The sequence below is a fragment of the Panthera tigris genome, chromosome D2 (genome assembly GCF_018350195.1).
Source record: "Panthera tigris isolate Pti1 chromosome D2, P.tigris_Pti1_mat1.1, whole genome shotgun sequence".
Classification (NCBI taxonomy): domain Eukaryota; kingdom Metazoa; phylum Chordata; class Mammalia; order Carnivora; family Felidae; genus Panthera; species Panthera tigris.
This window is the reverse complement of record NC_056670.1, coordinates 45284248-45310766: the sequence shown is the minus strand read 5'-3', so window position 1 is coordinate 45310766 and position 26519 is coordinate 45284248. Positions and strand designations below refer to the sequence as shown.

The 26519-nt window shown below is 38.0% G+C and overlaps 1 protein-coding gene across 9 annotated transcripts in view; it reads left to right on the top strand.

The window, feature by feature from the left end:
* Positions 1-23530, top strand: part of PTPN20 (protein tyrosine phosphatase non-receptor type 20) — a 117270-nt gene extending 93740 nt beyond the window's left edge. For 5 of the 9 annotated variants that reach the window (XM_042960266.1, XM_042960269.1, XM_042960264.1 and 2 more), the window contains 4 exons: positions 8570-8904; positions 12846-13061; positions 19583-19645; positions 20507-23530. In XM_042960266.1, the coding sequence (XP_042816200.1) occupies positions 8570-8904; positions 12846-13061; positions 19583-19645; positions 20507-20572 (680 nt within the window). In that variant the 3' untranslated portion in view covers positions 20573-23530. The remainder of the gene's footprint in view (positions 1-8569; positions 8905-12845; positions 13062-19582; positions 19646-20506) is intronic. The other 4 variants (XR_006209035.1, XR_006209034.1, XR_006209033.1 and 1 more) reach the window with 4 other exon arrangements.
* Positions 23531-26519: the final 2989 nt, after the last annotated feature.

Genomic DNA, 26519 nt, shown 5'->3' with positions numbered 1-26519 from the left:
ATACTACTGCAGTTGGTCACTGTGTACCTGTTACTCAGCTCATGCACAGATAGCAAAGCGCATAGTTTCGTTGCCTCCTTATTTTTTAGCGATAAGCCCACATTACCTTTTATAAAAATGGGTTATCAAAAGTTGTTTGGTCAACAAAGATGAATTGAAGCAAAGAAAGGAAAAGTAGTAACACTGGGATGAAATCCTAATAGAACAAGAATAGAGTTAAGAAGAAATAGTGCCTTGGAAAAGGTTATAGAACAATTGTAATTTGTCCTGTTGATTATTAAGATCTTTTGCAAAGTTTCAGCTTGTGCAGTCATATTTATGGCCCTATACTACTACGCAAAGCAGGAATGGGCCTTATTATGTACACAGGGATTTTTAGGTATAAAGTAAATGTCTTGCATTTGTATAGCATTTTATAATTTGCAACATTTTAAAATGCATAATCTTATATAATCTTTATGAAATCCTCCTGAAGTAGACCATTGGATACCATAATTTCTACTTCACAGAAGAGGGAATAGCTCTGAGGTTAAAAGGTGTTTTGAAGGCTAATAAAGGAGTGGGGCCATACCACATGTCATGGCCTAATACTTTTTCTGTTTCTTGTCTTCGGGTCAGGATCTACTCAGAACTAACTAATAATGATAGTGACTTAGATTTCTATTAGTTTTCCACTTTACAGAGCACGTTTTCATATATGTCATGGAGTGCTGTCTACAGTTATGTAAGGAAGGCAGAGCAGACGATATCTGAATTTTAGGATGCAAGCAATGAGGAAAGGGTAATTTCAACAAATGGTTCTGGACAGTTGCATTTTCACATATTTAAAAATGAACTATACCCTTATCTCACACCTTACATAAAAATTAACTCAAAATAGATCATAGGCCTAATATGAATTAAAACCATAAAACTTCTGAAGAATACTTGGGAAAAATTTAGTGTTCTTGGGTTTGGCAGAGTTTTTCTTAATAGGACACAAAAATCCCAAATTGCAAAAGAAAAAAACAAATTAGACTTCTTTGATTTAAAACAAATATTGCTTTTCAGTGTACTGTTATGAAAATGAAAAGGCAAACAACAGACTGGGAGAAAACACATTCAAAACATTTGTCTGACAGAGGGCTTTTGTTTAGAATATGTAAAGAAATTGGGGCTCCTAGGTGGCTCTGTTCGGTGAAGTGTCTGACTTTGGTTCAGGTCATGATCTCTTTTGTCCGTGAGTTCGAGCCCTGCATTGGGCTCTTTGTTGACAGTTCAGAGCCTGGAGCCTGCTTCGGATCTGTGTCTCCCTCTCTTTCTGACCTTCCCCTGCTTGCTCTCGATCTCGCTCTCACGTGCTCTTTTGTTCTCAAAAATAAATAAGCATTAAAAAATGTTTTTAATTAAAAAAAGAAGAATATGTAAAGAATTTCTATGGCTTGATAGGAGGACAAATAACCCAACAATAAGTGAGCAAAATATTTAAGTGGCCGCTTGAAAGAAGATGTATGGATGACAAATATGTGAAAAGATGTTTATATCATTAATCAGTAAGAAAATGCAAATTGAAACTATAATAAGATACATTTTACATGAGATACACTTTACATCCGCTACAATGGAAGTGAGTTTAACAGTTTCTTATAAAGTTAAGCATGCTATTGCTGGGTCATAGGGTAGATCTATTTTTAATTTTTTGAGGAAACTCCTCACTGTTTTCCAGAGTGTTACTTCATTGTCCTCCAGCTTCCAGTGTTTCAGGTAATAAATACGATGGTATCGTGAACTTATTCTAAATTTTTTAATGTTTATTTATTTTTGAGAGAGAGAGAGAGAGAGAGAGAGAGAGAGAGAACAAGTGGGGGAGGGGCAGAGAAAGATGAAGACACAGAATCTGAAGCAGGCTCCAGGTTCTGAGCCATCAGCATAGAGCCCATTATGGGGCTCGAACCCACGAACCGTGAGATCATGACCTGAGGCAAAGTCAGACGCTTAACTGACTGAGTCACCCAGGTGACCTGGCCTTATTCTGTAAGAAACATATTCTTTCATTCGTAAACCTTATGGCATTTTAATTTTTTCCTGGAATTCAGAAATGTTACCATGTATGTTTCATTTCATTGGTCTTATGTAGAATTCATAGAACCTTTTAATCTGAAGACTCAGTCTTCCTTTAGCTCTAAGAGAGTTTCTTCAGTTATTTAGTAATTGGTCTTCCTCTCTCTAATCTGTTTTTCTTTTTCTGGAGCTCCTATGATTTAGGGTTGGTCTCTTGGATCTTTTTTCTAAGGCTTTCATCTTTTTCCTAATTATCTCTTTACTTTTGCCTCTTGGTAGTTTTGCAAATACTTCCTCCCCTCCCTCCCCCCCCCCCCCCCCCCGACCATATTTTAGTTCTTGCTTTCTTTCATTTGGTCTTCTAGGGAACTTATTTAAGTTTCAAGAAAACCTCCCTCCTTCCAATCATCTATTAAAATTTTTAGCTTGTGTGCTGCTTAATCTTATATGTCAACTTGGCTAGGCCACACTACCCAGATATTTGTCCAAACATGAGTCTAGATGTTGTTGTAAAAGTATTTTTAGATGTAATTAAGACTTAGATCACTGGGCTTTAAGAAATTCAGATCATCCTCTCTAATATGGATGAGCTTCATCCAATCAGTTGAAGGCCTTAAGAAAAAATGATTGAAGTTCCCCAAGGAAGAAGCCATTTTGCCTGCAGATTGCCTCTGGACTCAAGACTGTAACATCAGCTGTTCTTCGGATCTCCAGCCTGACAGCCTGCCCTGCAAATTTCAGACTGGCTGCACAGTTGTGTGAGCCAGTTCCTTAAAATAAATCTGTCTACTGTATATATATATATATATATATACACATATATATATATATATGTGTATATATATGGCCTATCAATTCTGTTTTTCTGGAGAACACTGACTAATATAAATTTTGGTACCAAGAATGATTCTAGAGGAACAGAATCTTAAGGATGAGTTTTATGAATTGGTTTCCTACTCTGATAAAATTTAAAGGCATTAATGACTCTATTTCTAGTAGTAAAGAGAACAGTGATAATCCATGGTGTAATAATAGTAACAGAGATAAATAAAATCTCACCATTGGCTTTTCCTTTACAAATACTTATAAGAAGCAAGGTCTGGATGACTGTGTATTTTATACCTTAGAACATTTTTGTCAACTAACAAATATAATGAGATTGGCTGGTTGTTTCTAATTGTGCTATGCCAAGTAGGGGAAAAAAAGGATGATCTCAGGGATTTGAATTTCCAGCTCAAGCATCACATAAATGACTTAAAAGTGTTCATGTTTTCCCTGAAAGAAACCCTTATCTCCTGTAGCCATGGAGCTCAGAATGTTGAAAATCAAACCCAGAGTCTCATCCTATGAATGGCTGACTTACTTTGCAATTTGAATTCCATACTTTGCAGGGTGTTTGCTATTAACGTGAGGGCATAGAATTTGAGAAAGAATGGGATTCTGAAAAACTGAGAACATATGGCAAAGTCCTGGTAAAGATAGGCACATCAAACCCCTAAATGCGGAAGAGTCTTGTTTGCCAGTACTACTGACGCTGGCACTAATCTGACACTAATTCCAGGAGACCAAAAGTGCCACCCTGGCCCACCCGGAAGAGGGGTACTTATGGCGGTCAGATAAGCAACGGAGTTTTAGCTTGGGTCCATTTCCTAGTGGGTTCGGTGTGTTCTGAACCACTGTGGTTATTTCTGAAGTTCTGGAATGCATACTTGGAACAGGCGTACTCAGCAACTGGCAGAATCCCTACCTGTGGAGTGAGGCCAGTTATAGTGGAAGAGGCCAAATGGAAGCCTGTAGATCTGCTTCTGTCTAGGAAGATAGTAAACTAAAAGCAATGCTGCGTTCTTGAGAGAGCACAGAGAGATTAGTGCCACCATTAAGAATTTAAAAGGTGCAGGGGTGGTGATTCCCACCACATCCCCATTCATCTTACTTATTTGACCTGTGCAGAAAACAAGTGGATCTTGGGGAATGACAGTGGATTATTATAAGCTTAAGCAGGTGGTGACTGTTAACTGCAACCATTGTACCAGGTGTGATTTGATTGCTTTAGAAAATTATTACATCCCCTGGTACCTAGTGTATACCTGTTGATCTGGCAAGTGCTTTTTCTCCATATCTGTTAGTAAAGACCACCAGGAGCAGTTTGCTTTCAGCTGACATGGCCAGCAATACACATCCAATGCCCTATCTCAGGAATAGATCAGTTCTCCAGCCCTATGTCATAGTTCCCAAGGATTTTGATTACCTTTCCCTTACTTAAGACATTATACTGGTCCATTATATTGATGACATTATGCTGATTGAATCTAGGGAATAAGGAGTAGCAATTAACTACTCCAGACTTACCAGTAAGACATTTGTGTGTCACAGGGTGGAAAATGAATCTAACAAAAATTCGACCTCTTTGAAATTTCTAGAGGTCCAGTGGTGTGGGGAATATAAAAATATTCCCTTCTAAGGAGAAGGGTGATATGTTGCATCTGGCCTCTCCTATAGCCCAAAGAGGTAGAATGCCTCACGAACCTCTTCGGACTTTGGAGACAGTATATTCCTCATTTCAGTGTGCTACCCTGGCTCCTTTACTAATATGGGTTTTGAGTGGGGCCCAGGACAAGTGCAAGTTCTACAAGTCCAGGCTGCTGTACAAGTTGCTCAGTTGATCCAGCAGATGCAATGTCAGTGGAAGCTAGGGGTACTGTTTTGAGCCTTTGGTGGGCCCCTATGGCTGAATCAGAGCCCAGGCCATGGGCTTTTAGAAAAGCCCTGCCAATCTCTGTGTATAACCACTCACCTTTTAAGGAACAGTTTTGCCTGCTATGAGGTATTAGTAGAGACTGGACACTCAACTATAGGCCATCAAACCAGAAAGTAGAGCGTGCAAAGCAGCACTCCATCATCAAATGGAAGTTGTAGATACAAGGTTGGGTTTGAGCCGGCCTTGAAGGCACAAGTAAGTTAGATGAAGGGACCAAACTGTCCATGGTCTTCTTTCCTTTACCTCCTCTCTTGCAGCCTGCATCTGTGACCTCATGAGGAGTTCCCTATGATTAGTTGACTGAGGAAGAGAAAATTGGGATGTTCTTTACAGATGGTTCTACACCATATGCAGGTACCACCTAGAAGTAGACAGCAGCAACACTACAGACTTTTTGGAGGGCACATCCCTGAAGGACAGTGGTGAAGGGAAATCCTCTCCGTTGGTAGAACTTTGGGCAGTATACGTGGTTGTCCGTTTTGCTTGGAAGGAGCAATGGCCAGAGGTACAAATCTGTACCAGTTCAGGCGCTGTGGCCCATGGCTTAGCTGGATGGTCAGGGACTTGGAAGGAACATGATTGGATAGTTGGTTACAAGGAGTTCTTGAGGAAGAGGTATGTGGCTAGACCTCTTGGGATGGGCAAAAATAATGAAGATATTTGTGTTGTATGTGAATGTTCACTGAAGGGTGACTTAAGGAGAGGATTTAATAATCAGGTGGATAGAATGACTCATTCTGTGCATACCAGTCACTTTCCCGGTCACCCGTGCATTACCCAGTGGATTCATGAACAAAGTGGATGTTCTGGCAAGAATAGAAGTTATGAATAGGCTCAGCAACATTAACTTCTAGTCACCAAGGTCAACCTTGCTGTGGCCTGTGCTGAGTGCCCAATCTGTCAGCTGTAGAGATCAACAGTGAGGCCCCAATATGGCACTGTTTCCCAGGTTGTTCAGCCAGATACCTGACAGCACGTTGATTACATTGAACTACTTCTATCACAGAAGGAACGGTGCTTTTTTCAGTGCCTTTTTTTGTTTGTTTTTTTACAGAATAGATATTGTGTATGGATTTGCCTTCTTTGCATGCAGTACTTCTACCAAATCTACCCTGCAGAGACCCACAGAATGCTTTAGCTAACGTCATGATAGTCCACACAGCATTGCCTCTGACCAAGGAGCTCACCTTGAGGCAAATGATTTGTGGCAGTGGACTCGTGCTCATGGAATTCACTGGTCTTAACATATTCCTCATCCTCCTACAGCGGCTGGGTTGATAGAACAGTGACATGGCTTTTTGAAGACTCAGTTACAGTGCCAGCTAGGTGGCGGTACCTTAAAGGGCTGGGGCAGTGTTCTCTTGGAGGTCATATGTGCTCCAAATTAGCATCCAGTATATGTTTCTGCCACAGCCAGGATTCAGGAACTGAGAACTGGAAATGGGAGTGGCACAGCTCACTAAGACCTCTAGTGATCCAGTAGCGAAGTTTTGCTTCCTATCTCTGTGACGTTATGCTCCGCTAGTCTTGAGGTCTTAGTGGATGTCTTCAGTAATGTCTGGCATTTGAAGTGGTCTTTCCTTGAGTCTTCCTTGAGGGCCAGCAGATCATAGAGTTACTTGTGGAGACTGTGGAATCTAGAAGAACTGCTGCATAATAGGGAACAAATTACTTAGCCACTTTGAGTAAAAGTGTCTCATCTGAAAAGCATGCATAATATACCTCATTCAAAGGATCGTTTTGAAGTTCAGATGAGGTGATGCATGCAGAATACATACATGGTGCCTGGGCCTGGGTGCATGTTAGCACTAAATTCTACAACTGTCTCTTCTCTTAGAGGAACATTTCTCCTGTGATCACTTGAGCTATTTCCTTACTACTGTGTATTCCATAGTTTTGCCTCTGAAATTCCTTTTATGTATTTTCTTTATATGCTCTGTACTCCCTAACATTTTACTCATTATTATCATTGTTTTCATCTTTTTTTCTGAGTTCTTGGGGAAATCTCTAAGCCAATTTTCTAAATCACTAATTTTTCTATTCACTTCTCACTTTAGAGGTTTTAATTGAGTAATTGTGGTTTTATCTGAAGGCAAGCTTTTATTAGTTTAGATTGTTTGATTTTCACACATTTAATCTCCCTTTTAAAAATAAAGAAATACTTTTCTACTATAAAGTAGTACAAGTTCACTATAAACAATTAGGTAATAAAATAGCCACTACTAGTATTTTGGTGAATACTTGCCAGGTTTATTATTATTATTATTATTATTATTATTATTATTATATGTTTATATAAAGTAACATAATGTATTTGTATATATGTTCATATATGAGGAAGACCTTTTGCTTTTGTTACCTCCTTTATAATTTAATAACATGTCAATAAACATGTTATTCTTTTTAAATAATAAAATAATGTTCTCATATTTCATTTTATTTTTTATTATTTTTTTAATATGAAATTTATTGTCAAATTGGTTTCTGTACAACACCCAGTGCTCATGCCAAAAGGTGCCATCCTCAATACTCATCATCCACCCTCCCATCCCTCCCAACCCCCATCAACCCTCAGTTTGTTCTCAGGTTTTAAGAGTCTCTTATGGTTTGGCTCCCTCCCTCTCTAACTTTTTTGTCTTTCATTTTAAATGAAAATAGCTTTTAAAGTATTCTTCCCTCTTATAGGAAGGAAAACCTTTGCTATGATTTTTAAAAATTGTATCCTTTTGTGAAGTACTAGCCTTCTTCATATATCTAGTGATTGTTTTTCCTATTTATTCATATTTACAAGGGAAAGTTTATGTTTGCTATGTTGGAATTTGAAAAGGGTTCTATCAGAACTTGTGTAAGGCCCTGTTTAGTTATCTCAGTCATACCCTATTTGCCAGATAAGTGGCCCACAGGACTCTGAGTAATAGGGAGGGGCTCTTGGTGAGACCACTGCCTGGCAGGGAAGGTCTGTCCTTTGCTGAGGGCATTTATTGTCTGTGTGGGAGCAGTGGTTGAGCCAGAGGTCCAGATGTCTATGTAAAATGAAGAAAGAGCTCTGGGGCCAGTGGAGTTTGTGAGTAGGCCAAGTAATTGGCTTCCTCTTTCATATTTGTTGCAATAGTTCATGTTTCATGAGTCCCATGTTACTTGGAGCAAATTCCCTTCATAACATCATTTTGCCATAATACCTTTGCTTTGATTACATACTGTTTCACCCAGTGAATGCTGAGGATGGACATAAAAGTTGACTATCATGTAGTTGGGGCATTGGTAGAATTCCATTAATCCTAGGGTTTGGATCTGATCAACTATCACAGTCATTTTTTTTTTTTTTTAATCCTGGTCCCTACTGCTCTGGGCTTGCAGCTTGTCTGGATTTATAGAGAATGGCATTCCCTTGCCCCCTCAGAGGGCTCCTCCTTGGCTGTATTCAGTTCAAGGGAGTTAGGTAACTCCCTTGGCCTAATCATACCTGTGCCATATCTAACAGAAATCTCTCAAAGTGTCTGGATACCGATGGCAACCTTCTCTATTTAGTAGAAACAGATGAAAACAAAAAACACTCATTGTGTATTTTGTAGGTCATGCCACTATGTTTGGGGGAGGGAAGAACTTAAATGCATGGACTCCTGTAACTCTTGAAATGACACTCTTATGCCATCTTCTCTGCTTGTCAAAGAGATGAATGAATTTACCAGTGTGAAATACTTTCATGAATCCAGGGTGTATTGTATCTCCTACTTTTCTGTCATCTACCAGATATTTCTGTTTTTATGATAGATGATTCAACACGTGTTCCTCTTGGAGAAAACAAAGACTACATCAATGCTAGTTATATTAGAATAATGAATTCTGGAGAAGAGTATTTTTATATTGCTGCTCAAGGACCACTGCCAAGTACCACAGATGACTTCTGGCAAATGGTTTTAGAAAATAACTCTAATGTTATTGTCATGATAACCAAAGAGATAGAAGGTGGCGTTGTCAAATGCCACCATTACTGGCCCATTTCTATGAAGAAGCCTTTGGAATTGAAAAACTGTCGTATCTTCATGGAGAACTACCAGATACTTCAATGTTTCATCATCCGAATATTTCAAGTTGTGAGGAAGTCTGTAAGTTTTAAAAAAAAATCAGTATTAGATGTATATTTCATTAGATAAGCCACATATCAGGAGGAGAAGTTAGGATTAGGTTGTGTTACAGACTGGGGGTACTTTTTTGAGTAACTTGTTTTTACTGCTCCCTGGTGCTAGAAACCAAGACACCAAACTCTGACTGGAGAGATGAAAAACCTAAACAGGGAAGATGGGACAGGGAGCATCAGTATTGGAAGTTGCCTAATCCTGGGATGCACTTTGGCTGCTCCTGCCTAGTGTGACATATGTATTGAGTCTTTCAGGTATATTGCTAACCACTGTGCCAGGCACTATCACTACCTTACCAAGTAGTGGAGATTCAGGTATCCTTACTGATACTCCTAGTTACTGTGGTCTGTGGTAATCCTGAGATCTGTATGGAATGCTTTGGGGCCTGGAAGGGAAGTACTTAGCTTTACTTAGGGTTCGGGGTAAGGTTTACTGGAGGAGGGAACATCTGGATTGAGAACTACCCAAACAAGAAAGATGTAAATAAGAAGTCGGTAATCAAGATATGAAATGCGGTGTGTATGGAGAAATGTAAGTAGTTAAGTGTTTAGGGAATGTAAAAGTTTAACAGTTTAACTCAGGGAAAAGTGAGAGGTGAGATGAGGCTCTAGAAGGTAAGCAGGGACCAGTCATAACATGAAGTATCTTGGAGTTTGGCTAAGGAGCACAAACTTTATTATGAAGATAATTGGGAGACATTGAAGAATTTTAGTCAGAAGGTATCATGATCAAGCAGGGCAGTTGGCATGGAGATGAAAAGCAGAGACTTTGGTGTTTTTCATATAAAATTGGCAGACTTATATGTGATTTATGACTTATAAGTGACAGAAGGAGTGGTCAGAAGTTAAGTTATCCAATACAGAAGCCATATGTGGCTATTTAAGCTTAAATTCAAATCATTAAAATTTATATGAAACAACAAATTCAATATTTCACTTGCAACAGCTGCATTTCTAATGTTTAGTTACATGTTACTAATGGCTGCCATATTGGGTCACACAGATTTAGAACATTTGCATCATTGTAGAAAGTTCTAGTGGGAAGTGTTGATCTAAAATAACTCATAGAGTTCTTGCTTTAATAGAATCAAAAGATACAAAAGGAATGGTTTATAGGAGCATTGGTATAAGTGGATTTGATTAGCAGGAAAGTGATACATGTGTTCAACAGGAATGAAAGAGATGGGAGTTAAACAGGAAGCGTGACAAGAGGATCAAAGAAGTTGATTGGAGTCCAAACAATGACTAGGAAAAGGGTTGCTGGAGATGATGAAGTTGGAACCAGTAAATTTTCAGTAGCAATAAAATGTGCATCTATGAAATTATTTCCTTCCCAGCAGCCTAACTATGAGATTCCTGAACACAGGTTAAGGGGCTGACCCAGGGTGAGGTGTTGTCCACTACGTGTGGTAAAATTCAAAGGATGAAAGGAGTTAACAGTTTGGTAAGAGAATGCTTCAGATAATCAGCCATGAAGTCTAAACTTAGGGAGACAAATGGAATCAGGAGCAGGTCAACTAGGAGTAGATGGAGGGCATAAAGGACAGGAGAGCTCCATTTGGTCACATTGTTGTTGGAGGGAAGATATTTGATACTGGACATGATTATAGGTGATAATAAGTTCAAGGAGTGACCATCACTGTGAGGACCAGAAGAAACAAGTGGTCTCCTCTACAAGAGAGAAATACAAACGCTGTGAGGTTAGAGTGTCTGTTGGGCTGTAGAGACCCTGGATTTGCCCTAGATGATGTCAGAGTCTGTGGCAAAGAGAAGGTCAGGAACTTTGGTGAACGTAGCAAATTGACCAGAGGCTAAAGCCACTGGGTAATAGCAATGAGAAGATAAAGCTAAGAGGTATGAAACTCAAAAGGAAGAGGGGTATTTACACAAGAAGGAATGATGAATTGGAAATAGGAGTGGGCAGCAAGGAGTATGCGACCTGATCTCTATGCTCTGTGGGACCTGGAGAATGGGAGAATAGCTGGCCTCGGTGAGGGGGCTGCAGAGAGTGAAGGGCTGTGGGAGGCAAGGAAAGAAATGGACGAAGCATTAAGGGAAATGATGAAGGTTTCAAAAAGTTTACGGTGGGATGGGGCACCTGAGTACGAAGGGAGAAGTTGATGAGATACAGGAGTAGGGTGAGAGGGAAAAGTGAGGAGGATTGGAGCATAGTTGTGACCAGGGAGGCCAAGAATGATGGCTGACACTGATGGATAACTTGCTGGCTGTGTGCTAGGCACTGTGCTTGGTCTGTGCACTAAGGTTGAGGGGATTCGTTTCAACCCTCACTCCCCTAATACTTGTGGATTCCCTCCTGTTGTAACCAGGTGTTGTGCCAGGTGCTGGAGACAGAAAACACACACACACATTATCAGCTCTTAGAACACTTATGGTCTAGTGGGGAAGGAAGTTCCAAATGATGTGTGAGGTACATTTTATGGCAGGGGAAAGCCAGTATGCTTAGAGAGTATAGGCAGGTGAAAGGCACCGAGGAATTATCTGTCTGCAAGAACTCAAATGCTTGGGTCCAAGCAGTGGTGGCCTTTGAGCTGAGGCCCACAGGCTCCAGAACCATGGGGTTCGTGTTTGAAGAATCTGCATCACGGTTTCTGTCTAAGTGATTAGGTCAGGAAAGTGGTGAAGTCCACCTTTGTGCAGATTCTTAGCGGTCAACAGTGGCAGGAGAGATTTAACTCCTGACATATGTGGTAAAGCTATCCTCACTCTGGTGCCTTCACAAGATTTTCAGTATTGTTTTCATCATTCAATTTCACGTACCAATGATTTAAACCTGAGTTTTCTATTTGGGACTTAGGAAAACTTATTTCTATTTGGAACTCAGGATAAAGGGCTACATTAGGGAAAAGCAAGGGAGGAGGAAGAAACCCATCCTCAGTTTCCCTGCAGGGGTGCCCAGAGAAGCAAAATGAAGGGCTTGACACTGGGAAAGCGCCATCCTTTTGGAAAGGATAATGGGTCAACTGGAAGTGTTTAGTAGTCGACCCTGAGGAGTTTCATGCCTGTGCTGCCAGAGGGCTCAGCATAAGGGTGGGGGCACAGCCCACTTGCCTGGTCACCACCTACCCTGTCCTCATCACCAGAAGAGATAGGTGCGCCCCTGGTCAAGCAACTTTGCAGCACCCAGCTGTTTTCATTAAATTTTGTATCATAAACATTCAAGCTAACATAGAATGCTTTTCCTAATGTGTTAGCCCATTCTTGGTTTTTGGATTCTGGGTTTTTCTGCACAACCATGGTCCAGAAGAAAGATGGTTGATTTGAATTCAGGAAGCCTACATTATAGTCCAAGCTCTAGACATAGGAGATTTCTGACCTAGCGTACATCTCTCCATTACCCTGATCCTTATAGTTTCATCTGTAAAATGGGGATAAAACAGTACCTACCTCCCAGAGTTGATGTGAGGATTAAATGAAAGAGTGCATGTGAAGTCTCTAGCATAGTACCTGGCACGTCATCAGTGCTTAATTCTTTTTTAAAAATTATTTACTTACTTACTTATTTATTTATTTATTTAGAGAGAAAGAGGGTGTGTGCACTCATGCAAAGTGGGGGAGGGGCAGGCTCCACACTGCCAGCAGGGAGCCTGATGTGGGGCTTGAACTCACTAATCATGAGATCATGACCTGATCCAAAATCAAGAGTCAGGTGCTCAACCAACTGAGCCACCCAGGTACCCCCAAAAGTGGTTATTAATTCATGCTACCTATTGGTATTCTTATTTGCATTACTGTATGACCATAGAGCCATTCTTCTTCTTCTTCTTCTTCTTCTTCTTCTTCTTATTATTATTATTATTATATTGGAAATGGAATTGAGATCCTTAACACAAGAAGTTGATAAATCTCTCTCTTCCCCTTCTTTCTCCTCCCTGTCTCCTCTCTCAACAGACAGGAACTAGTCACTTTATAAAACACTTGCAGTTCACCAACTGGCCAGACCATGGCACTCCTGCCCCAGTAGATGGCTTCATAAAGTATGTACGTTATGTGAGGAAGAGCCACCTTACAGGACCTGTCCTTGTTCACTGCAGTGCTGGCGTGGGCCGGACGGGGGTGTTCCTCTGTGTGGATGTTGTGTTCTGTGCCATCGAAAAGAACTTTCCAGTAAGTGACATTAAACAGATAACTTGATGCTATTAGTAAACACTCTACTACTTTTAACAGCCTTCTAGTACCTGAAGACTATGATTTGGCCCTCGAGAGAACTCAGTGAAGAGAAGGCATGTGAACTTTGGGTACCTGCTTCTCAATCAAGTGGTGCAGATTCTGGGAGGGGGTTGTGATGATTAAAGTACATAATGCAGATTAGTGGCATGGAGCATTGTTGGGAACACAGCAGGTGCACAATGATTGCAAGTTCATGTCTCTTTGCTTTTCCTCTACCCACACATACAGCTTTTAAAATCCTGTTAAATAATGTCAGTGAAGTATGCCTGTTTTTAATGAACAGAAAATACATGCACATGAGCACGTTGGAAAAAATGTAGACTTCAGAATTTTAATGAGCGGTCCCTAGCTTTGACTGCCAGTTTTGCCTCACACTTGAGATTTTGGTGACTTTGTGCAAATTGCTCATCTTCTCTGAAACCCAGTTTTTTCATATGTGAAATAAGGATAATAATATTGCTGGGTTTGGGTCAATCATTGACAATTCATTGCTTTCCTCTAAATTTGGAACCAGCTGAGAGATAGACACAAGAATTAGACACATACTGATTATACTATTACCTTTACTGTTGATTAAACTGATTAGGGAATGTGACCTTAGATTTGTGGCCAGAAAGACTGATTCACTGAATTGTTTTCCTGCACTGCAGGAGTGTGAAGGGAAAGACACCTGTTTATTAGCAGGCATAGGGGCTAGGAGTGACTCTTACCAGGGGCACAAGGAATGTGAAAAGCCACACCTCAATCCTGAGAAAACAGGCTGCCGGGCATTTGCCGTGCAAGGTAAATTCTGCGTTAGGTTGTTGTCACAACAGTCCAGTCTCTGCTCTCTTGGGCCTTCTGCACTTAAACCCTAACAGTGCCAGACTCTCTCCGGGGGCAGCGGAATGGCTGCTTTGGTTCCAGAACTCATTATCCTCAAGCTATATTATGTGGGAGGGTTGGAAAATGGTCTCTCCCAGTAGCTCCTTGGAGGACAGAGGAAATTACTTTTTGTCAGAAACCTGAGCCAGTATCTCCCAGCCTTTCACTGTGTCTGAGCTATAGCCCCTTCCCTGAACTAATCACTGTGGGAGATACTGGGCTATGTAGGCCGGTCAGGACTACTCCAGGCCATAAGACTGAGAGTGAGAAGAGGGATGGTTTTCCAGAGCAAACTCAGTGGATTAATATAAACTGGTGAGTCCCCCCGGTGTGCTAAACAATGCTGAAAATTTTAGTAGTGTAAGTCTGATATTACCCATTCCCATAACTAATGTTGTTTGAGCCTTTTAGCAGAAAATGTTAGTATAATTTTCTTTTATATATTCCCCATCATAGTTTCTTAAATAATTTGTTTATATTTGTCCTTATTTTATATTCCTTGTAGAAACTATAAAAACTGTAAATATTATATTTCATGTTTCTAAGGAGCACTGTTTTCTCCCACCTTATACCTTCTTTAAACTCAGAATGGGTTTTATAATAAGCCATCTGTCAGTTTAATTGACAGTGTTTTTCTTAGTGGTACATAAAATAATGATGCATTTTACAATTAAGGATGCTTAGATTTGATGGAGTAATTCAAAAATAGAAAATACATCCATTGTTTCTTTATTGGCTTCCCACAGAACCTTGAACTGTCAAATGTTCTTACCGATACCCTTTCTACTCTTTTCAGAAATTTTGCCCACCAGACCTACTCAGAGTGTGGTCTTGGACCAGCACCAATCTGTGGATGTTTATTATCTACCATAAGATACATTCCTAGAAATTGAGAGTGAAAGTTTAGAAACTTTCAGAGCAGTTTGATGTATTGCTGTGACATCCAAGAACATGACCAGTGGATGGGTCTTCTTGAACAGAGTATAGACCAGTTTGTGTGTTGTGGAACTCACATGGGGAGTCTTACATGCAGCAAGCTACATACCAGCTCTGTGAGGCGGACATTTGTGACCTGAGACATTTTAAGATTATCCAATCAATTATAACTCAGATATGAAAATTGGAGAATATGTAACCATTTCTTTCTTTTTTGTTTGTTATTTCTATAGCCATTTTCATTTTTAACCACGCCTGCTTAAAAATTCTTAAAATATTGGGAACACACTGCCTCTTTTCTTTCAGAAACCCTGAGACTGCTCTGTAGTTTGAACGGTCTCAATAGACCTTTCTCTTCTAATAGTCTTTAGGGTACAATAACAGTTGTTCATTACTGGTTACCGTATTATCACATAATGATGTGAATAATCCAAAATTTAGCACATTAGCCTTTACATAATTAAAAATTATTTACACAACTATGCACACTGTCATGTTTATCTGGCAGGGTTGGGCTTGTTTGTTTGTTTTGTGTAACATGACTCTAGATGAAGCAGTGTGATATTTATTTATTTATTTATTTATTTATTTATTTTGATGGGTGGGGGGAAGGGGCCCTCAAGAGAGAGGGAGAGAGAGAGAGTCCCAAACAGGCTTTGCACTTTCAGTGTGGAGCCCTACACTGGGCTGAAACTCATGAATTGTGAGATCATGATCTGAGCCTAAACCAAGAGCCAGATGCTCAGCCAACTGAGCCACCCAGGCACCCCAAAGTCCATAATCCATTTTGAGTTAAGTTTTGTATAAATGTGAGATTTAAGTCAAGGTTTACATATGTTTTCTTTCTTCCTTTTTTCTTTCTTTCTCTCTTTATTTCTTTCTTTCTTTCTTTCTTTCTTTCTTTCTTTCTTTCTTTCTTTCTCCTATAGATGTCCAATTTTCTAGGACCATTTGTTGAAAAAGCTATTCTTCTTCCACCAAATTGCTTCTGCACCTTTGTCAAAACCATTGGGCACGTTTGTATGGGCTTATTTCTGTCTCTGTATTCGGTTCCATTGATCCATCTGTCTATCCTTTTACCAATATCACGCTATAGATTCCTGTAGCTATATAGTAAGGTAGAGTGATTCCTTTATTCTTTTTCAAAATTGTTTTAACTTTTATAGGGTCTGTGCTTTCCTATATAAATTTTCTAACTAGCTTGTCTATATCTACAGAAAAAAAGCTTACAGGGATTTTGATAGGAATTGCTTTAAATCTATAGATCACTTTGGAGACAACTGACATCTTTGCTATGTTGAATACTCCAATCCATGAACATGGTATGTCTCTCCATTTATTTAGGTCTTCTTTGATTTCTGTCATCAGCATTTTGTCATTTTGGGCATATAGATCCTATATGTGATTTATTAGATTTATCCTATTTCATTTTCTTTGGAGCAATTGTAAATGGTGTTGTGTTTTTATGATCAGCTTCTACATGTTCATAGTTTATATGTAGAAATGTGATTGATTTTTGTGTTTTCATCTTGTATGCTCTGATTTTATTGAACTCACTATTTCTAAGAGGTTTTTTTTGTTCTATTTTGTTCTGTATTTAGATTCCTTGGGATTTTCTACATAAGCAATCATTCTCGTTGCCAATTGGGACACATTTATCTCTTCTTTTCCTATCTGTATGCCTCTTATTTCTTTCTCTGGCCTAATTCAGCTATCTAGAACTTTAAGTATTGGGTTGAATACAGGTGGTAAGAACAAACATTTTTAGGGGCAAAGTAAATTAAAATGATTCATTTTGTGAAAGACCCTGTGAAGAGAATGATAAGCTACAGACTTAGAGAAACTGTTTGCAAATCACATATCTAACAAACATACCTAAATATCCATTTAGAATATATAAAGCATACTCAAAACTTTAATAGTAAAGAACAAAAAAACAAAACAAAAAAAGCAACCCAGTTAGAAAATGGGTAAAAGACATGAACAAACATTTCACCAAAGAGGATAAAAAGATGACAAATTACCATGTAAATAGATTTTGGGCTTCATTAGCTTTTAGGGAAATGAAATTAAAACCATGATGAAATATCACTAGGCATGTATCAGAAAGACTAATATAAAAAAAATAGTGATACCTCCAAATGCTGGTGAAGAGTTGAAGACACTGGATTAATTATTTGTTGTTTGTTGCTTGTGGGAATGTAAAATGGTATACCCATTCTAGAAAATAGTTTTATAATTTCTTTAAAACAAAAGCAAAACTAAACTAAACTTACTATATACAGTATCAGCAGTAGCACTCTTAGGTGTTTATCCCAGAGAAATGAAAACTTACAATTACTCAAAAGCCTGTATGTAAATGTTCATAGCAGATTTATTCATAATAAACAAAAACTGGAAACAACCTAGATGTCCTTCAGTAAGCTGATGATTAAACAAACTGGTATATATCCATTTCATTTATTTTTTTAATGGAATACTATTAAGAGATAAAAAGGAGTGAACTGTTGATATACAGTAAAACCTTGGATTACGAGTAACTTGTCCTGCAAGTGTTCCACAAGATGAGCAAACATTTATAATTAATTTTAACTTGATAAATGAGTGATATCTTGCAATAAGAATAATACGTGACACTGAATGTTACATGATCATAACTGAGCCAATGATTCCTCTCTTTCTCTCTCTCACTGTGAGATTTTGGGTGATTGTCTCCCATGCTCGGATGCTTGGTCTCAGGCCACAGTGTTTGACAGAAATTGGTGATTTTTCAGAATGTTGGAAGGTACCCACAACTGGTAACCCACAACGGTGTATTTTTTGCCACTTAAAGCACCTATGGACAGTCCTTTGCTTTTCCATACAAGAGTAAGCTTAGGAATGCTTTGCTTCATTCTAGGTCAGGCTGCCTGCAGATATAGACACTTTTCTCTGCTGCCTTACTGCCAGTTACATTAAATACAGTATATGACAAGAGTTTATTAATACTATACTGTAGTCACCATCTGTTAGTGACAATGAAAATCATCCTACACAATAACCCTCCTCTCTCTTGTCTCCCTCACACCAGCCACAAAGGTTTTCAAAGGTAAATGCAGGCTAATTTGTTTATTTTTCTTTATATTTTGTATTTCCTTTATTATTTTATGTGATAATACAGTACTGTAATCATTTTTATATGAATATTTTTGGGTCGTGGAACAAATCATCTGAGTTTCCATTATTTCTTATGGGGCAATTCACCTTGATATACAAGTGCTTTGGATTACAAGCATGTTTCCAGAATGACTTATGCTCGCAAACCAAGGTTTTACTGTACACAATTTATAAGGATCTCAAGGCAACTATACTGAATGAAAAAAAAACCCTAAAAAAGTTAGGTATTACATGATTCCATTCATACAATCCTCTTGAAATAACAAAACAGTAGAGATGGATAACAGATGACTGGTTGCCAAGAGTTAGGGACTGGGTTGGGTGAGTAGTTCTAATGGATAACATGAGAAAGTCTTATGGTGGAACAGTTATGTATCTGGATTGTGGTTGCAGTTATCTGAGTCTTCACATGTGATAACATTGCACAAAATCACACACACACATATGTACACAAATTCACAAATGATTGCAGATAAAACTTGCAAAATCTGAATAATGATCAAAATATGATTCATGGATCATACCAATGTCAATTTCCTGGCTTTGATATTATACTATAATTATGTAGGATGGCATAATTGGGGGAAATTGGGTTTAGGGTACGTAGGATTTCCATGTATATTTTTGCAACCTATTGTACATCTATAATTATTTCAATATACAAATTTTTAAAGGTTCAATTAAAATTTTAAATTATTATAAAAACAGTTATAAAAATCAAGGAATGGTTACATTTTCTCTGATTTTTATATAATTTGGGGTTATAGTTAACAAACCTTAAAATTTCATGTGTCTATGTGGTCTTGCTGGACATGACTGGTCCTCAGCACCACTTGTGACTCTCCAGGCAAGTTCAGCAACACTTGAGCTGGTCTAGGCCTGTTCCACTGGTGATCCTCCTTGATGCTGCACCACTGTCAGATTGCCATAAAAGTCTCTAAACACTTACTACCAGTTTATGGACTCATCTCATTGTGGATTAGTAACAGCCCCTTGCAGACCTGCACCAGCTCAGTGACCACGCTGGGTAGGCTGGTCTCCATGCACAGGTGCAGAATCTGGTATTGGGCCAACTGTTGTTCAGGGTCTCCATTTGAGTTGAGAGGGCTCTTTAGATGAGAAACAGCTGTGTTACTAATGTGGCCAGAAAAAGTCTTCTATGCTCAGACTTTTCCAGAATTACAGTCCTGCTTTAAGATTTCCCTTTGGAGAACAGAAAAGTAGACACAGGGGCAAATTTGTTGTTATTTCTTTTGGAGAGCATTTCTTATTATAAATGATTGCTTCCTGCTTTTTCCTGGAAACCTTTTAAACTAAAGTCTTCCTTATCCATTAGACTAGCTTAAAAATAGTGCCTTTTCTTATAGTTGAAAACGAGACCTTTCTGGTTATATCTTGACATCTTTTTTACTGGAAAGAATTATGGAGTACTTATTTGGCAATCTGTGGGTTTGTATTTTCCCCCATGTGAATAATACAAAATCACTGTCATCCTGTTGCAGTTCAACATCAAGAATATAGTGGCCCAAATGAGAGAACAGCGTTATGGCATGATTCAAACAAAGGTAAGCCCTCACTACATAAATTCTAATAAAAAGAATAAAGAATATAAAGATTAACATGTTTAGCATGTTACAATTTGTAAATCTCTTCTACCTACATGATGTCATTGAATTCTCACTGTTTGAGGTAGACCTTATTTTTTCTCTGATATTACTGATGAAGTACTTCACATTCAGAGTAATGAAGTCTGTTCTGTGAGGTCATTCATATGGCACATGGGGGAGCCAGGAGGGAAACAGGTCTCCTGACACCCAAACACATGACGTGTCCATAATGCCATGTTATTTAAGTAGCATATCTGAAGTTATTTATAAGTTTCTGGATAGCAGCTGGGAGATATTTACTTGTCACTAAATTATCAAAGTCATTGGTCTGTCATAAAAAGATAGCGTTTATGTTACAGACCAGTTATTAATCATTGGGAAGGAGAATCGAGAGAAAGCCTGGATGATGAAAACAAGCAGGTACACCTAAATTTTTAGGTTGACCTGTTTTTAAGCCAATGCTGAATGATAGATGAAGCATTTTATGTGAACTAAGGTTGCCTGAGAGACCTGAGGCTACACCTAAAAAAATTTTAAGCATAGGTTTATCCAGGGCAATATAAGGAGATTGAGATTGGGGGTCAGTTTCCCCTGTGTTCAGTTAAGCCTTGAGTTAACTAACTCTAGACCAAGCACTATAGTATGATCATTTTTCTTATTGGTATTTAAAAAATATATACATAAAGAAGTTCTTGGTTAGATGTTTGCTCTTTTTGGGAACTTACCTTTATGGTTGAAAATTACAACTATGTTCTCTGAAAGTGGATATTGGTATTCAATTACTTAACATTCTGTTGTTTTTCATATATATGTATATAGGAGCAGTATTGCTTTTGTTATAAAGTTGTGCTTGAAGTTCTTCAGAAGATTCTGACTTTCGATTAAGAAAGACTTCCGTTGCCTCACACTTGAAATTACCAATGGCCTGGAGTCTCCTCGTAAAGAACACGTTCCAGCTGTCCTGAAGGGCTTTGCTTAGGCGTACAATGTACTTTCTTGGTGTATCATTTGACTGTCTTTCTGACAACTCCCGGAAGGCAGCATCATTTGGTTTGCGGTGAACAGTGTTTACCCATTAATCTTACTTAGGTAATATAAAAATATCTTCCCACATTTTCTAATGAAACAGAAGTTGCATAAAACAATTGCAGCCTAATTGGTTGAAGGGATTACAGAGCCAATAAAGGACTTAAACTATATTCATTAAGATTTTATTTGGACAGGCAGCTAAAGGGAGCTGAGGACTTCCAGGACCTTATAAAGCCCCTATTCTGGGAGAACATAGGGCCAGTAAAGGCAAGATCACATCATGACCTCTTGGAGGCATTTTCAAGACAGATACTTAACCCATGTGTTTTAGCTAGAGCATGTACTTTTAGCTGGTATTTTAATAACTCAGTTCGCTAATTAGGATGGATTAACTTTTTACACAAATTGGATTTCATTTTCCTATAGTTTCTATAGGACCCCAGGGACCTCAGAGGACAAGCTGCCTTTCTAGAGCAGCTGCACAAGGACCTGTCGGTCTGGGAAGTATTTCATGGGTGGGCAAAGCTCCTCTGCTCCATCACATGAACACACTGGTGAACAGGCCAAAACTAAAATAGATGTTTATATAGAAAGTCCAAGAGGAAATTTTTGCCCAGCTTGAGTTCTTTCCTATCCCACCCTAACACTTAACATATTACTCAGTCTGCTTTGTCAAAAGCACGTATTACATTTTACTTGCCTCTTACTCTTTGCCCTTTAGCTAATCAATAAACTTTGATATAAGCATTATTACATAATTCTGTGTATCTCTCTCTTACGCCAGATATATTTCTTAAACTAAGATCTATGATAGTTTTTTTTTTTTTTTTAAGAGTTCCATTAAATCATTTCTTTCCATTACTGCCCCACCTCTGCTGTAACATTTAAAAGTTGGCTTTGGGAACCGGGTTTTGGAAAACCAAATTCATAGCTGTGAGAATGAAAATTTTCATGTTCTCTTTTTGAAAAGATGTGGCCATTATTACATCCATCTTATTATAGGACTTTGCCTCATATAATTACAGTGATATTTTGGTCAAGGAATTTTAGTGACCATTTTTACCTGATTATAAGCTTATGAAGCAAATGATACATGTTTTTGTACAGTGTGATTCAATGGAGATCAGAATATTTCATGTATTATACTGAGAAAATTTCTAATATTAATCTGTAAATCTTTAATTTTTAAGAGGCTTACTTTGTTCCCTTGGCTGAATGCATATTTGGATTTGTTGAATTATCTTGATAATTTTCATTTTAACAATAATTATATGCCAGAAATATATTTTATATTAAATAAAATTGATGATTCTACCTATTTACATTGTTCATATAAATAATCTATGCTAAACATTAATTTCATTTTGATGATTGGCCTTTAATATTTGTATCCCTCATTTTATTTTCTCTCTGTTATTGTAAAATAATAGATATGATGTGCAGCAGTATTCCTGAGAAGGATTCTATGCTGTTACTTAAATGAAAAGACTTACTATGAATTGCCTGACGTATTTTTATTATCTAGGCCTTGAAATGTTCTTGTAAAGAAAAATGCCACAATTCTTGATGGTAAGCATATTTCTTCTTTAATGTGTGCCTCATATTTTTATAGCTGGAGTAATTTTTAGTTTTTCAGGGAAATTAAATAAGTAAACATGGAAATACTGATTGCATTTGTTTTATTTCATTTTTGGAAAGTGAATTCCAAATTGAAAATGTTTGACTAATTGAAATACTAAGTTTCATACCAACAGTAAATCAGTCTTTGCCTAGACTATGAATACGAAACTCCCATTGACACCTTTGTGAGTGTATGAACGCTTATGGAGAGGAACTTTTAAAACATTTAAATAAAAGCATATATGCATTTATTAACTTTCAACTTTAAATACATATTTTTAAAGATGCATGTCCTCGATGGACTGACATGTTGGACCAAATCTTTTCAGAAATAAACACTGTAGGTTTTATTCTCCTATAAGTCTTGGTAATTTATTTTTCCTTGGGCTTTTCGCCCCTAAGCTATCTAGAACATTATTGAATTTTCAATTAACTTTGCATTTACTACTCAGAGGTCATTTCAGTGATTTATTCTTACTGAAAAATCTTAAATGAAAACACCTTAACTCTAAAACAAAAAAGTTTCCTTTCCTACTTATTTTTTCTTAATACCTGGGAAGAATTAATTTTCTTTATATGTTGTCTTGAGATTTAAGTAATTGAACTGGAAGATTTGGAAAGTATCCATTAAGTAAAAACAGGTTAGTGGTATTCAGTGGGGATGATGGATTGCTCAATGGAGTGCTCAATTTGTCTACAGCTATAATCAAAAGGAAGTAAGTAATGACCTCATCATGTAACAATTTGAATTAGAAGGGATCTTAAAACATGCCTAATGTAACTATCATATCTGAAACTTGAATGTGATAAAGAACATTTTTTAGAAACTAATAGCAACATCATATTGGGAGGTGAAAAAATAGAGCCTTCCCATTAGGAAAACAGTAACTCCTGTTAGCACTATAGTATTGCTCAAGAGTTATCTAGCCAATACAGAAAGACTACAAAAAGGAATAAATGGTATATAAATACTGGAAAGTTAGAACAAAGCGATCTTTTGTTTGTATATTTGCTCACATAGAAATAATAGACTGAACTAAAATACAGTACTAGAAAAATCATTATGAAGTCTGGATACAAGATAACTGTGTAAAAATTTCTTTTTCTACATCAGGGGTCATCGGATGATGGCTTGCAGGCCAAATCTGACATGTTGCCTGTTTTTGTAAATAAAGTTTTATGCCCATTTGTTTACATATTGTCTATGGCTGCTTTTGTGCTGTAGTGACAATGGCCAAGTTAGTAGTGGCAGAGATCATATGGCCCATAAATCCTAAAAATATTTACCATCTGGCCCTTTAAAGGAAAAGTCTGCCACCCTCTGTATCTTCAATAGGAAAAATACCTCTGAGCAACAAGGATATGTAAAATGTATAAAATACTTAAGATTTAACTTACCAAGAACTTGACCAGTTGATGCTCTCGCTCTCAACGAGTAGTAAATACATGAAAAGAATCAAGATAGTTTTGAAAAAGAAAAGTTAATTGTGGGGAAGAGAGAGCATTTGCCTTAGTAATAATCAAAGTATCATCTAAAGTCACAGTTAAAACAATGTGATTCTGGCTCAGGGATACACGCATGGATCAGTGGAACAACATAGTCAAGAAAGAGACTCAACAGACTCATGTATTTGTGAATTTATTATATGCTAATGGTAGCATTTCAAATCCAGAGCATCAAAATTTATGAAGCAAAAACTGATAGAAGTGATAAAATTGGAAAGATAGATGAGTCCACAATTGTATTTGGAGATTCCACCATTCCCCTCTTAGTAATTGATAGAATAAATAGAAAAATCAGTAAGGATATAAAAGATCTGAATAACACTACCAACCAGTTTGACCTAACTGACATTCGTATAACACTGCACCAAAATACAGTAGAATACACATTTTTTTCAAGTGTATGTGGGACATTCACCAAAAGCGATTATATTTTGGCTTATAAAATAAGCCTCAATATAATTCCTAGGAAAGGAGCTTTATAGGTATGTTTATGGAATTAGCTACAAATCAATAACAAAGATATTTCAAAAGCTTCAAAATAGTTGAAAATTAAATAGTGTACTTCTTTTTTTATATATTTATTTTGAGAGAGAGAGAGAGCGAGCGTGAGCAGGGAGAGGCAGAGAGGGAGACAGAGAATCCCAAGCAGGCTCCATGTTGTCAGCACAGAGCAGGGCTTGATCCCACGAATTGTGATCTCAATCTCAGATCATGACCTGAGCAGAAATCAAGAGACAAATGCTTAACTGACTAAGCTATACAGGCACCCCAACAATTTACTTCTAAATAACATATGGGTCAAATAAAAAAAGAACCTCAAGAGAAGTTAGAAAATATTTTGAAGTGAAAATAAAAACATAACATGGGATGCAGTGACAAAAGTTTTGGAGAAAGCCATGTGCTTAGTTTGTACAGTGTTGAATTTATTATGCTCATGGGACCGCCAAGTGGCTCTACAAGTCTGGGATGAAGACCTAGATCTGGAGGAATCTTTGCCTTAAAGATGCTGTTTGAAGGCATGGGAATGGCTCCCCCAAAGAAAGTGAGACAGAGGCCAACGGCAGAGTCCTAGAGAATTGCCGCAGACTATGAGTACAGAGTTCTCCCTTGTCCAGCAAGAGAGCGGACATAGAATTGAATATGAGAGAGGCTAATGTCTGGGAGGAGACAAGAGCCCTGAACAGGGATTTCATCTCCATATTTATTGAGCTCACAAGATATTACCGATGTGGTGAATGTGAAGAAAACAAGATCTTGCACACGTGAACGTGGAGAAAACAATCGGTCAGTAATCATTAACTTGTGTATGTAGGAAGCAAAGGGTCTGGGGGACAAGTGGTGTTTGTGATCCAAAGTATAATAGTATATTGGCATCAGATGGAAAGTAATTTCTTGCAGGTGATATAACAAGTTACTCGTGATCCCGTTTCAATATCTTGCTAGCTAACCTTGGGCGCTATCGCCCCGTGGTGGTGGCTTTTCATCCTAAGCTTTTTCTAACCCATTTATGTAAGTAGAACCTGTTTCCCCACAGGGAATGTCAACATTCATTCCTATCTAGATTGCCCTCATGGCCCAGCCTAAAAGCCACCTCTTTTATGAAGCCTCCTAATACTCCTTTCTCCTTCATCAGTACTTCTCAAACTCTGTGGTGAAGAACCCATTTTATTTACAAACAGATGGACCCCAAAATACCCATCAGATATTTATTGGAAATTGTGGTGAGCTAATTTGAGGACAGTAGCTGAAATTGGATGATTGCCTCAAAAGTGAATAAGTGCAAGGAGCACTTGGTAAAATCTAAAGGAGTTGGAGCAATCCAGCTTTTATCTACTGTAAAAGCTGATAAGCTAAGACTCCTTTCCAGAACCAAGTTCCATACTGAGGAGAAACTGTAGAATCAACATTTAGCAAAACAGGGATAATAGGAATGAAGAAAAGAGAAGGTCTATATAAAAGTGAATGAAGGGGGGGGTGCCTGGGTGGCTCAGTCGGTTAAGCGTCCGACTTCGGCTCAGGTCACGATCTCGCGGTCCGTGAGTTCGAGCCCCGCGTCGGGCTCTGGGCTGATGGCTCAGAGCCTGGAGCCTGCTTCCGATTCTGTGTCTCCCTCTCTCTCTGCCCCTCCCCCGTTCATGCTCTGTCTCTCTCTGTCTCAAAAGTGAATAAACATTAAAAAAAAAAAATTAGAAAAATAAAAAAAAAAGTGAATGAAGGGAACAGAGGCAGAAAACTTCAGAAGGTGAGCTCAATGAAGTTAACAGATCTATATGAACAAACCACTTATAAGTTCAGGAAATTTAAATTCACATGAAAATGAACAATAGGAAAGTATCATGATTAAATCCCACACAAGTTAATTTAAGGGGAAAAACAATGCTAGAGGACTTAATAGCATCCCTAAAGACAATGAAGAAACACCAGAAAGACATGGTAAAAAAACAGATCAAAACTATAACCTAATATTTAACTTAATGAGCTTAAAGACATTAGGAAAATTACATTGGACACACAAATAACAAAAATCAGAATGAGAAAAATTCAAAGTGGTATGACAAATCGAGAATTAGAAACAAAAGTTGAAAAAATTAGAACTAAAACACAATAAATGTACTAAATGTGTACTCAGAACACAAACACAATAACTGATGCCTTGAGAAAAATAGGTTTCCAAGGA